A 14,154-nucleotide genomic window follows, 5' to 3' on the forward strand; every position below is an offset into this window, starting at 1 on the left:
GATTTAACTTTTTTACATTCATTTAGTAACACTTGTTGACAGTGCCCTGATATAATTTAGGTTTGTGTGTCCTTCCGTTGTTTTCCATTCATTTGAAGTGTTTAAGCTTTTAATTTTGCCATTTGTTTAGGGACTTTCGGTTTTAAATTTTCATTGGAATATGGTATTTTAATTTGCTATTTGACTTTTACGTCATATCTTGCATCTTTTATTTACCCTAAATAAAATTCGACAGGAAACGTGACAAAATGAAACTTTCATAAAGGGATGAAGTCCAAAAGATAAAAGTTTTACTTTCACCAGATCAAATCAGATTGTAACAGTATATTATCTTGTTCGAATGCATTTTGCATGTTTAGGTTGACAGGCATTTTTCAACTTAATGTTTCCAGGTGTCATGTTTTCTTTATAGGAACAACCATAACACTTTATGTTATATAGAAATTTGAAATTTTCGGTACTAGATTTTATGTTTATAGAATATTTTCTACACAGTTAAAACATCGTGTTATTTCCAAAATAGTATTACTTTGGGAACGACTATTTAACTTCAGTGGGGGGAGTGTATTTTTTCCCTAAAAATATATTCTGATTCTCAAATTTGATGAAACAAATATTCTGTTCCAGCAGAGGGGGGATAATTCTTAATGCAGATTTTCCAAATACCTTTCAGTGTAACAATTGAATAGAATAATTAGATCAATAGCGTTGATTTTTTTTTACCTGGACAAAAAAATAACATACCCCACCCCCAATTTTTGAAGTTAAATGGTTGCTCTCTTACCTGCAAAATTTACCAGAGGATGTTAAAACCATCAATATCTGATGGAATATTTATTTTTCTTTAGTTAAAATTAATCAAAAGGGGGATGAACAATCATTTTACACTTTACACCAACACAAGAATACAAACCGTATAGTAGTTCTTAAAGCCTAGACACAAATATGACACTATTAAAAAACTAACAGCGTGAAACAAATACACCCAATAGTTCATTGTAACACACAAAATAACCACTTAATTAAGGATCCGACGGGCACATATTTACGGATGTGTTTAAGTTAAATATGTCAGTGAGCGACACCCTTACCTTGGACAGCGGTTGAACAACACATGCATGACTGTAAAATCAGTTAGTGAGTGTTTGATCTATCAGATCACCACAAAACATATACTGTGGATTCGTACATTTTCGTTGGTAAAAATTTTCCTTAAGCATGTTTAGTATGGAACAATGTATTTCAGTGTATATTCGATTTCGTGGTTTCAGTAACGGAGATCACACCGTTAATAAATAAGTGCCCAGTACACAAAAATTGATGTTCCACAACTAATAATGAATTCACAGTATAACAACTAACATGGAGACGATATGTTAGAGTGACCGAAGTTACTACATGAGAGTTCAAAGCAAGTTTCAACTAATGAATACATTTTTTTATCCTCTAAAATTTCAATTTGTGCACATTCGACGAATTTAGTGTGCTGACGTGATTACCTCGTCATCTACAGTATTCACTAGACATTCAACACTGAGATTATGAACTCGAACTCTGAACGATCAAAATTGACTAAGATAGATAATGTTTTGAAGGAAGTTGGTTCCCTCTGGCTTTTCTTGATTCCTCCATCAAGATAAAACTGACCGCCTTCAGAAAACAAAAAGTGGTAAAAGTGGTATTAAAAACCAACGATTGAATACTCATAAAAAAGTCTGTCAGAATCCTTACCTTCGACTCTGTAATGCCGAAAATATAAGTATTGACAGGTTGTTTTAAATAAAGGCAACAGTAGTATACCGCTGTTCAAAACTCATAATCCATGGACAAAAAACAAAATCGAGGTAACAAACTAAAAACACCAGGACGTGATGTATTCGTTTGTGATAAGGTTACTTAAAGTACAACATCAATTTGAAACCTAATGTTTGTATCCAAGAAAGGGCTTAGAAAAAGTGTTTTCCTTGATATTCTTATTTACCAGTAATACACAGATAACTTTTTTTTGAAATCTTAACAATAACAACAAAGACACACGCATAATGATCTATTTGAGAAAGACAATAACAATCAAAACCAAGGAGTAAACAAAGACTCACAAAACCAAAGGACATTTATATCAACAGTTATAAATAATAGTTAAGAAACAACACGAACTCCACTAAAAACTGAGAGTGAGAAACATGGACATTATGAGAAGGAACAAATGGAACATTCAAGGTTATTATTTACTTTCTTTAAATATTTAATATTTCACATTTGTATACTTCTGTTGCCATTATTTTTTCACCCTTCATTCTATTGAATTTTTATTTTAATTGTATCAAAAATCAAATTGTTTTTTTCAGTGTATGTTCAATTGTCATGTGTTTAAATGTATTTTGCTTGAGTTAAGCCATTTCAATTGATATTTAATAGTGTGTCTTTTTATGTTGTGATGTTACACTATTGTTTCATGTAAGAGCGAACACATTAAAACGTTAGAGTTATAAGTTTCTCATTAACATGCGTTTGAATTTCCCTTTGATATCGTCTACCTCCCTTTATTTCTGTCATATGAGGTATATTCATAGTCATTTCGTTTTTGGAAAACTCTGAAGATTTATTAGAGCATAATTAGAAATTCAGTTAGTTTATCACGCATTTACGAGACTGTGTCATTTTGTTTTTATATGTTGAAATAATTATTAGTTTTATTGTGATTAAGAGTATATCACAATGTTTTCTGAAGAACTCTAATTTTAACCCTGGTATATATAATGTGTTTATTCACAACCACTAGGTCGATACCACTGCTGATGGAGATTTATTTCCCCGATGATATCAGTCTAGTAGTCAACACTTCAGAATTGAGGGTATCACAAGCCCAGTAGTCAGCACTTCTGTGTTGGCTTGAGTTATCGTTGATATGTTCATAATTATAAATAAACTGTTAACAAAACTTTGAATGTTTGAAATACTAAGGCTCTTCTAAATCAGGAATAGATTACCTTAGCTGTTTTTGGCAAAACTTTAAGGAATTTGCGGTCTTCAATGCTCTTCAACTTCGTACTTTATTCTGCCTTTTTAACATTTTTTTATTCGGACGTCTCTGATGAGTCTTTTAAGTTTAGTAGACGAGACGCGCGTCTGGTGTATATATAAAATTTTAATCCTGGTATCTATGATGAGTTTATTTGACATTTTAACCTTTTATGTCTGTTTGATTTGCTCACAGATTGTTTTCAATATGATAGGATCATAAGCGACTGTCATGTTTCGCAAATTCTCATATACACTCCGAAATTTCTAGGTTAAAAGGTTGTGTCCGAAAAGAGTCTAAAGATGTATGCAAATTTGAGGGAACAAATACGACGAGATTGATGTTATTTTTTTTAACGACATTAGGAAAATAGTATTTTAATGACAATACACCTAATATAAATTTAAAAAGATGCCTTACACTGTAAGTATTTCATGTAACAAATCTAGCTCATTACCAGGGAAGGGGTTCTTATATAACTGTACGGTCCAGTTTTTTTGAAATCAAGGTAAAAATAACTTCATTAGCTATTTCTTTTATATCAACTCACATAGATTGAAATGTATATTCACATTTTACATTGTATAGCATAAGCTAAAAGGTTACGAAAAATAATCAAGTCATATACGCGTTAAAGTCTATGATTCGGCTTGATAACATTGTATTTAACTAATACCGGGAAAATGTGATAGCGTAACATAAAATGTAAATATAGTAAAATATATTCCATGTCTAAAAATATCATGGAAATTCACAGTAAAAAAAAATTACAAATCGATAAACGTAAAAGCTATTACATATCAAACTTCAACAACTTAATCACTGATTTCAAGTTGTTTCAACTGAGGTAAGGAATATTTTGGATATTAATATGAAAATAATAATAAAAGAAAAAGGAACTGCACTTACTGAATGTAAAGATAAAATATTGCAGTATTATTTTTGTTTCATTTATTATGATTAATAATTTGTTCTGCTTTCTAATCGAGTTCAAACATTTTAAGACATCGGGAAGGCATCGGGACTTCAATTTAAAAATAATTTTTGAAAAGAGAATAATCACGAAAAATGATATAACATGTATACATACCATTTCTACATTAATTGTTGGGAACCATTTTTAAGAGCGTTAGAAAAAGAAGGACAATGGAACCGCAAATTTTTTAGAGATAGGTAATTCTATTTTGAATTGTTTTATACTTGTCATATGGGTACCTTTTAAAAAAGCTAACTGATAGTTGTGTGGTTTGTCATCATGGTCATTGTTGACAGCAATCTGATTGCACCGATACGCTTAATTTTATTTCGCAATCATACCTTATTCTAATGTTTGTTTTAGATAACAGTGATGAAAATAAAAAAAAAAGGAACTGTGGAGTAATCATTCTTTCCCACAACATTTCAATTCTTTATTCATCAAATGTTTTACAACATATACTTGGTACATGTATAATCAATATACACTAGATTACAAAATAATAAATGTATGCTGTCCTGTTTTGTAGTGCGTACGTACACATAATGAAATAATATATTTTCTGATGATTTTCTGATATCGTTTTTATTCTGTAATATAATCATCAGCGCTTAAACGTTCTGATTAAGTTTTAACTCGTTTTCGTTGTCTATAAGTTTTACCAAAACTTTTACATAAATCGACTTGCTGTTAAATAATTGACGAGCAGGCGCTCGGGATGTGGACATTTTTTTTCATTGTTTTAGATTTTATAGGACTTAAAAAAACCATGCTACTACCTTTCATTCTTTTAATGTTATCTGGCTCTAAGCGATAAAATTTAATACAATCTTTAAAAAAGAGTAGTCAACAATAAGAATCGAAGTTTAGTATACACAAATAAGCTAATGGTATTGTAAGACTATATGAATCTTTCCATAGTGTGATTGTTTGCAACATATGCCATGATATGAAAAAAGGGATATGCGTCAATGAAACATTAGTTTAACAAAACCAAAGACAGAAATACCTCATCTTATAAGGTTTCTAGTTTGTGACAGTCACAGTGGTGTGCTGAATTTTTGCACTTCAATCATCCTCGTTTTAAATTTAATGAATGGTATAAAATATTACATAATAATCAAACACACAATTAACATCCCTTTATACCTGGAAAGCTTTTAACTTTGACCTTAAAAATGGTGTAATAACTTTATCTGCTGACAGGAAATTATGTCTTACCATACTCTTGCACGACCTTACCCCCAGCATATCAATAGAAAATTAGGGGTGGTGTTCCCGAAGCTATCTTAGGATTAGGACGTGTCCAAAGACCATCTTATGACAAATCTTTGTCCTAAGTCGTGTTCTCGAAGCTCTCTTAACTTAGGATATGTCACATTTTAAGTCCTAACGTTAGGACACCTAATTAGGTGCCTTAAGATCATCATATCTTCATCTTAATTTTGTGATGCTTTTTTCTCATTTTTTTACGTGACGATGAACGTGAAAAGAAACGCACCATCGGGTATTAACTCGTATAAAGAAATTGTGCATGATTTTAAACGTTGAACTGCGTGTTTTCACGATACGATGACACTACGAATTCATTATTCTCATTTCAAAACAAATTGTATTACAGTTTATATCAAAATCCTATTTAATATTATTTTATAATTACATTTAAAGTCATGCATTTAATCAAATACATGTTATTACAAAATTTTGTAAACAATTTTATTAATTGGTTTCGTCTCTAATAAATGTTTTATCAAACAATTACTTTAACTATTTAGAATTTCGCACATAGGATATGTTTAGGACGTCCTAACATAAGATGCGTCTGAGATAGCTTCGAGACGCAACTTAAGAGTGTCCTAAGTCCATCCTAAGTCCATCCTAAAATCGGTCTTATCTATGACTTACGACGAATCTTGGGATACTTTCGAGAACACCACCCCAGGACTTTAACGGGTGTTTCGCGGACTCATTTTAGATAATACACGGACTCTTTTTAGTTTTAACCGGACTTTTATTATGAATAGAATCACCCATGCACGATCAGTGAGTTCATGGGCACTTTAAATTTCAATTAGATTTGAAATTTTCGATTCACTGACATATTTTCTGTCTTTTGATTAAAATATTTACTTTATCAATAAATATTTTGTTCAAAACAATTCCAGTAAATGACTATTTATATCAGTACACTAACTGATTGGATTGCCCATTTAACTACTAAACATGCAAAAGAGGGGTAATGTTTTTTTTTCCAAAAAAAATTTGATCCTCAATTCTAGGAGAAATGTGGTTAAGCAGATGACAAAATCATGTTCAGATTCCTGATTTTTCGAATACCGTATACACTAGTGCTAATTTCGAAAAAAAAAAAATGGTGAAAGTATTAAAAAAACTTTTTTGGTGAAAAAACCCTCGGCGAAAGGGACGTGGAATTTTTCTTTTTAACTGTATTGTATATGACTATTTGTTTCAAATATGTTTAATTTTGCTACCATTTCTAAATACAAAATATACTACTTATTTCTTGAAACGTCTTACAAGTCATATACAAAACACAGGTCGGAAACAACCTTCCGCATAGTTTTCTGCACTTGTAGTCAGGTCAAGGTCCTCGGCTGTCGCCTCGAACCTTGACCAGATTACTCGTGCAGAAAAACTATCCGGCAGCGGTTGTAACTGGCCACTTTGTATTGTATCTTAAACTAACACGGACTAAAATCAATTTTATCGCCTGCATTTTTTTAATTAGAATTATCGCTTAAAATGCCAGGTATTTGTTGAAATAAAATAGATCTTTTTTACACTTTAGGATGAGTTCTAGTAAACTGTTTGTTGTTGCCATCGATTTTGGCACGACATACAGTGGATATGCCTTCTCTAGTATCAGCGAAAAGGAGCAAGTGTTGACATATAATTGGAGTAAAGGTTTATTACAGGCTCCTAAAACCCAGACCAGTATTTTGTTTACGCCTGGGAGAGACTTTCATTCCTTTGGTTATGAAGCAGAAGAAGAGTACGCAAGGCTATCACAGCTTAAGGAGAACAGAGACTGGTATTTCTTCAAACGGTTTAAGCTTACACTGTACAAAAATGAAGTAAGCTAAAATACAAATGAATATATTAATATGTATAAAGATAGCTTCCGTTTCCATTCTCAATTTTAATACACAGAAACTATCTGAATTTCAAGAAAAGTTTGAAAATATTTATTTTCATTTTTCGTATTTTACGGATGAACGTAATTAGTTTATGTACTTTTTGTACTGCTGGCAAACATATGGGTTTTGTCATGTTGTCATTAGCAAATTAAAACATAACTAAATTGTATCTTCTTTGAGGCGGGATGTATAGAGACACAGACACGTTAATTTTTATCTCTATAGAAGTCGCTCCTCACTATCATACTACCTGTCGATACATTTATTTTTGGCATTGCACAAGTCATGTCTTCTCTTACTTTTCATGACGTAAAATACTAAATCCCTGGGATGTGTTTTAGTTGATTTTGGTCTCTGATTCATGATTTTTTATTATTAATTGTTTTTGGCTTTTAACTAGCTGTCAGTAACTGCGAGTACTCTCAAATCGTATTTTCTTGTTAATTCGACCTGTTGATACTGTTTATAATGCTTTTTTGTTATTTATATTTATATGGGTCTTGTCTATATACCAGCTTTGATTATTTGGAATATTCTAATTTTCACTCACTTCGTCTTACTACATTTGTATAAACTTCAAGATTTACCTGTATTTTTTAAAACCGTTTTTTTTTTCTAAAGTGAGTATTTTCGAAGGGTTAAATATTTCGCAGTGGTGTCTTGCCATGGCTTTGTTTGGACTTGTTTGTTTGCTTTTTGGCCTTGAATGTTTGTTCCTAATATTTTATTAACTGTGCATTTGCATTCAGATATCGCAGATCAAATTTATTTGTTCATAGTGTATTAATTTACGTTTTTTGATTGAGTTTAGCCTGCCCATTGATATTTTACCGTGTGTTTTTCTATGTTGTGATGTTATGCTATTGTTTCAGAAAAAAGGAGAAGGTGTGGATCCATTAAAACGTTTAATCCCGCTGCAAATATTTGCACCTGTCCTAAGTCAGGAATCTGATTTACAGTTGTTGTCGTTTGTTTATGTAATTTATACATGTTTCTCATTTCTCGTTTTTTTATATAGATTAGACCGTTGGTTTTCCCGTTTGAATGGTTTTACACTAGTAATTTTGGGGCCCTTTATAGCTTGTTGTTCGGTGTGAGCCAAGGCTCCGTTTTGAAGGCCGTACATTGACCTATAATGGTTTATTTTTTTAAAATTGTTATTTGGATGGAGAGTTGTCTTATTTGGCGCTCACACCACATCTTCCTATATCTATTGTTTATAAATTTGTTCATTATCAATTACTTTGCCAAACCTTCATATAATATGTAAAATTTGACAAAAAGCTTATTTTACGATATCTATAATGACTGAAGTAAACTTTTGAAAATATTTATTTTGTCATTTGTTGTATTTTTCTGATAGATGAACTTAGACATTTACAGTTTAAAGATTTTTAACATGATCTATTTGTTAATATTCATGGATGATTATGAAAGTTGCACAGAAGCTAATCTTCAAGACCAAGAAATATCATCTTAAGACAAAAAAGTTTGAATTCTCATTTTACTGATAAATGGACTCATTTTTAGCTCACCTGTCCCAAAGGGTCAATCGAGCTTTTCTCATCACTTGGCTTCCGGCGTCCGTCGTTGTCGTCGTCCGTCGTCGTTAACTTTTACAAAAATCTTCTCCTCTGAAACTACTGGGCAAAATTTTACCAAACTTGACCAAAATCATCATTGGGGTATTTTGTTTAAAAAATGTGTGGCGTGACCCGGCCAACTAACCAAGATGGCTGCCACGGCTAAAAATAGAACATAGGGGTAAAATGTAGATTTAAGTTCATATCTCTGAAACCAAATTTGCATTTAGAGCAAATCTGACAGAGTAAAATTGTTTATTAGGACAAGATGTATCTGCCCTGAAATTTTCAGATGAATCGGACAACCCGTTGTTGGGTTGCTGCCCCAGAATTGGTCATTTTAAGGAAATTTGACTGTTTTTGGTTATTATCTTGAATATTATTATAGATAGAGATAAACTGTAAACAGCAATAATGTTCAGCAAAGTAAGATTTACAAATAAGTTAACATGACCGAAATGGTCAGTTGACTTAGGAGTTATTGCCCTTTATAGTCAATTTTTAACCATTTTTCGTACATCTTAGTAATCTTTTACAAACATTTTCTCCTCTGAAGCTACTGAGCCAAATTAATCCAAACTTGGCCACAATAATCATTGGGGTATCTAGTTTTAAAAATGTGTGGCGTGACCCTGCCAACCAACCAAGATGGCCTCCATGGCTAAAAGTAGAACATAGGGGTAAAATGTAGATTTTGGCTTATAACTCTAAAACCAATGCATTAAGAGCAATCTGACATGGAGTTAAATAATCTATTAGGTCAAGATCTATCTGCCCTGAAATTTTCAGACAAATCGGACAACCCGTTGTTGGGTTGCTGCCCCTGAATTAGTAATTTTAAAGAAATTTTGCAGTTTTTGCTTATTATCTTGATTAATATTATAGATAGAGATAAACTGTAAACAGCAATAATGTTCAGCAAAGTAAGATCTACAAATAAGTCAACATGACCAAAATCGTCAGTTTACCCCTTAAGGAGTTATTGCCCTTCAAGTCAGTTTTTAACCATTTTTCTTAAATTTTCGTATTCTTTTAAAAAATCTTCTCCTCTGAAACTACTAGGCAAAATTTAACCAAACTTGGCCACTATCATCATTTGGGTATCTAGTTTTAAAAATGTGTGGCGTGACCCTGCCAACCAACCAAGATGGCCGCCATGGCTAAAAATAGTACATAGGGGCGAAATGTAGATTTTGGCTTATATCTCTGAAATCAAAGCGTTTATAACAAATCTGACGGGGGTTAAATTGTTTATCAGGGCAAGATATATCTGCCCTGAAATTTTCAGGCAAAACAGACAACCTTTTGTTGGGTTGCTGCCCCAGAATTAGTAATTTTAAGGAAATTTAGCAGTTTTTGGTTATTATCTTGAATATTATAATAGATAGAGATAAACTGTAAACAGCAATAATGTTCAGCAAAGTTAGACCTACAAATAAGTCAACATGACCAAAATCGTCAGTTTACCCCTTAAGGAGTTATTGCCCTTTATAGTCATTTTTTAACAATTTTCATAAAATTTTGTAAATTTTTATTATATATTTTCCACTGTAATTACTGAGCCAAGTTCATTAGAGATAATTGTAGCAATAAGAATGTCCAGTAAAGTAAGATTTACAAACACATCATGATCACCAAAACACAATTGTGTCATGAATTTATCTGTGTCCATTGTTTAATATGCACATAGACCAAGGTGAGCGACACAGGCTCTTTAGAGCCTCTAGTTTAAGCAAACATTATACTTTTAAAATAACAGTAGCAATCGCAGGCGAGAAACAAGGTTACGCGTAATCCCTTACGAATTTCACAATACACATGGCTATAATGTGGAATCACAACTGCCTCGATTTCTTATGTAATCATTTTCAGAATTTAAACGAAAAAACAAAGATCCCAGACTGTACCGGTAAGCAAATGCCAGCTATTGAAGTGTTTAGTGCTGGGATACGATATTTAAAGAACCATTTGTTCACTCATTTCAACGAACGTATTCCAATGCGTGACGCTGATATTCACTGGGTCCTAACAGTTCCGGCTATTTGGGATGAGGCTGCGAAAAAGTTCATGCGTATATGCGCAGAAAAGGTATGTAATTTCTATGAGTAAGTATGTTTTATCGGTAACAACTGCTTATTTGCTAGCCATACGTTAGCAATATGAACAGCGTATTCGTTAAATCAAAATAAGGCACACTTATAACTTCTTATCTTCAGACAATAAAATTTAAATGGAAGTTTCTCTGTATAATTTCAAACTCGAGAAACACAACAAATGTGTTTAGAAAAATATGTCCCCGTCCAATTATACTAATTGGTTGTTATGACAAAATTAATGACATAAGACGTGGTAGAATTAATTGTCAATAAAAACAATTAACCGCAAGAGTAAAATTAAAGTGAATGTAAATAAATATGGATCACACTACGGCCTTCAACAATAAGCAAAGACCATTCCGTATACTCCGCTTGAAAAGGCACAAGCTGTGACTAGATTTGGTTGACAAGGACCGGAACACTGATCATTTACTTAAACATATATTACTAATGTATGTTAGTAAATATGCTCAATAGGGTAACCATATTAACGGAACACGGGTATTTTTTTTATTAAACTTCTCCATTTCAAATTAGCATTGGTCTTAATGCTGGAATAGATGGTATTGCATATGTTATTATTGATTACAGACGATTTTGCAAATTCAATAACAAGTATAGCAGCGCTGTATATACATAGGATTTCATACAGGCCAACTTACTGAAAATTTGAATATAAAGATACGACCATTTGTAGCATAGAAATATATTTGTAATATATGTTTATATCGATTAGATGTACACAATTTTACAAATACGAGGCATAATATTGAATAATAATGTACACATTCTGATGTATGCAATATGTTTTAATATTTGAAATTGCAAATGTTCAATGATTTTTTTTATCCAACTCTGATAATAACTTTTCTAGCAAATGTATTTTTAGACACTATTTAGTACATTTTTTTAATATAATTTGAAACAAGAATTTATAAACAAATTATATAAATGTATAAACCCTTCAGCATAATTCAATCTGAAATAAATGTTGACTAGAGTATTATTTTTTTGTTCATTTACATCCAAGTCAAAAGCCAACATTGTTTTTAACATTTTAGGCTGGAATACCGGGAAACCAACTGACATTAGCATTGGAACCAGAATCCGCTGCGTTGTACTGTCAGTTAGGTACTCGTAGATCAGGCCTGTCACCATTGAAACCTGATGACAAATTTTTATTGTTGGACTGTGGAGGTTAGTACAATAATTCTCTTTGGTTTTTTTTTGCAAAATCAGTCAAAATTTACACATTTCAGTACATGATTTGAAGTCTTTATAATTTTTGACATTTTATGGAATAATTTTTCTACATAAGAAAAGGCCTGTACCGAGTCGGGAATATAAACTCATCATAGATACCAGGACTAAAATTTTACACTTACGCCAGACGCGCGTTTCGTCTACAAAAGACTCATCAGTGACGCTTGAATAAATAAAAACCCATTGAGGACCAAAACTGTCTAAAAATTTTGCCGAATACAGCTAAGGTAATCCATTCCTGAGGTAGAAAAGCCTTAGTATTTCAATAATTCTAAATTTTGTGAGCAGTTAATTTATAATTATGAACATATCGATGATAACTCAAGTCAACACAAAAGTGCTGACTACCGGGCCTGTGATACACTCGGGGAAATAAATCTCCACCAGCATATGTCAGTTGTTATCCATTCGTTTGATGTGTTTAAACATTTGATTTTGCTATTTTATTAGGGACTTACCATGCTTACCGTTTTGAATAATCATCGGAGTTCAGTTTTTTTTGTGATTTTACTTTTTACTATTGTGCAGCTACAAATGACAAATTGGAAACGGATTCAATGATAGAACTTTTATAGATATTACATTTTCAGTTGATAAAGACAATTTCAAACTTATGATTTATGCTGAAATATTTTGCTGCATTCAAATTTCCCCTACGTTTAACAAGCTCTATCAATTGTTTGAAGTAAAGGATAAAAAGTAAAGAAGAAATAACAAAAACATCAACGGCAATAGCAATTGCAATAGCAACAACCAAACAAATATAGATCAGCATTAACAAATATTTTGAAGCCATATAGGTTGTTCGATGACAGGTAAAATTATGCCATAATAGGATTCTGTATTTATTTATTATAATCATATACTGAATAACATGGTTGTGAATAATTTTTAAAGTCAGCTGGAAAACAGGGGACATTATGACCGCAACGTGTGGGTTTTCTCAGGTCAACTTTGAACAGGCAACCAGTTTTTATGCCGCATTTATGGGCATAATGTTTTCTGGTCTGTGCGTCCGACCGTTCATTCGTTCGTTCGTCCGTCTGTCCCGCTGCAGGTTAATGTTTTTGTTCGAGGTAGTTTTTGATGAAGTCCAATCAACCTGAAACTTAGTACACATGTTCCCTATGATATGATCGTTCTAATTTTAATGCCACATTAGAGATTACTCCCATTTTGGTCCATTAAACATAGAAAATGATATTGCAGATGGGGCACCCGTGTACTGGGGACACATTTTTGTTATTAATATCAAGATAAGCAGTTGTGTTATGATTGCCGATGAGTCGACTTTCCGCGAGACATGAAAGAAAAAGGATGTACATTTCTTTAAAAAAAAAGTATTGGCTCCTTCACTCTAGAATTAATCAGAAGCAATGTATTATTAATGGACAGTACAGCCAATATTACAAATTCTCCAATGGTGGTTACGGGGTGCTAGATATCAAATAATAATATATGACTACAATTCCAGGTGGCACAGTTGATATTACAGTTCATGAAGTTCGCTTGGACAATTCTCTTAAAGAAATCTACAGGGCATCGGGAGGTCCATGGGGTGGAATAAAGGTTGATGACGCCTTCCAGGAATATTTGTTAGAGTTGTTTGGATTTGAATGTATAGGTTCCCTCCCGAAACATGACGTCATAGAATTGGAAAGAAGTTTTGAATTATTAAAGAAAAATGTCAATACCGAAAATAAAAATTACCACATGCAACTTCCGTTGATCTTACGTCAGTCAGCAGAGCCTGGAACGCTTGTTGCTGGAAAACTGCGACTAAATTCCAAAATAGTGCAGAGCTTTTTTGAGAAGCCAGCAGCAAATATATGCAGGCATATTCATGATGTATTACTTTCTTTAAGAGAAAACGAGATAAATACCATACTTTTGGTTGGGGGATTTGCTGAAAGCAAGGTACTTCAAGAAGAAGTTCAGTCAAAATTTCCGACAATGAAAGTGTTACAACCGAATGAGCCTGGCGCAGCTGTTATTAAAGGTGCTGTTGAATTCGGCCACTGTCCAGAGAAAATTCGTTTCCGAATGTCTCCTTATA

General features: G+C 32.5%; 1 protein-coding gene across 1 annotated transcript in view; it reads left to right on the forward strand.

The window, feature by feature from the left end:
- The first annotated feature begins 3,786 nt into the window (after positions 1-3,786).
- Positions 3,787-14,154, forward strand: part of LOC139493330 (heat shock 70 kDa protein 12B-like) — a 144,208-nt gene continuing 133,840 nt past the window's right edge. The window contains exons 1-5 of the mRNA XM_071281648.1: positions 3,787-3,869; positions 6,808-7,093; positions 10,612-10,827; positions 11,897-12,032; positions 13,573-14,097. Of these exons, the coding sequence (XP_071137749.1) occupies positions 6,809-7,093; positions 10,612-10,827; positions 11,897-12,032; positions 13,573-14,097 (1,162 nt within the window). The 5' untranslated portion in view covers positions 3,787-3,869; position 6,808. The remainder of the gene's footprint in view (positions 3,870-6,807; positions 7,094-10,611; positions 10,828-11,896; positions 12,033-13,572; positions 14,098-14,154) is intronic.

Source organism: Mytilus edulis, chromosome 10 (genome assembly GCF_963676685.1).
Source record: "Mytilus edulis chromosome 10, xbMytEdul2.2, whole genome shotgun sequence".
NCBI classification, from domain to species: Eukaryota; Metazoa; Mollusca; class Bivalvia; order Mytilida; family Mytilidae; genus Mytilus; species Mytilus edulis.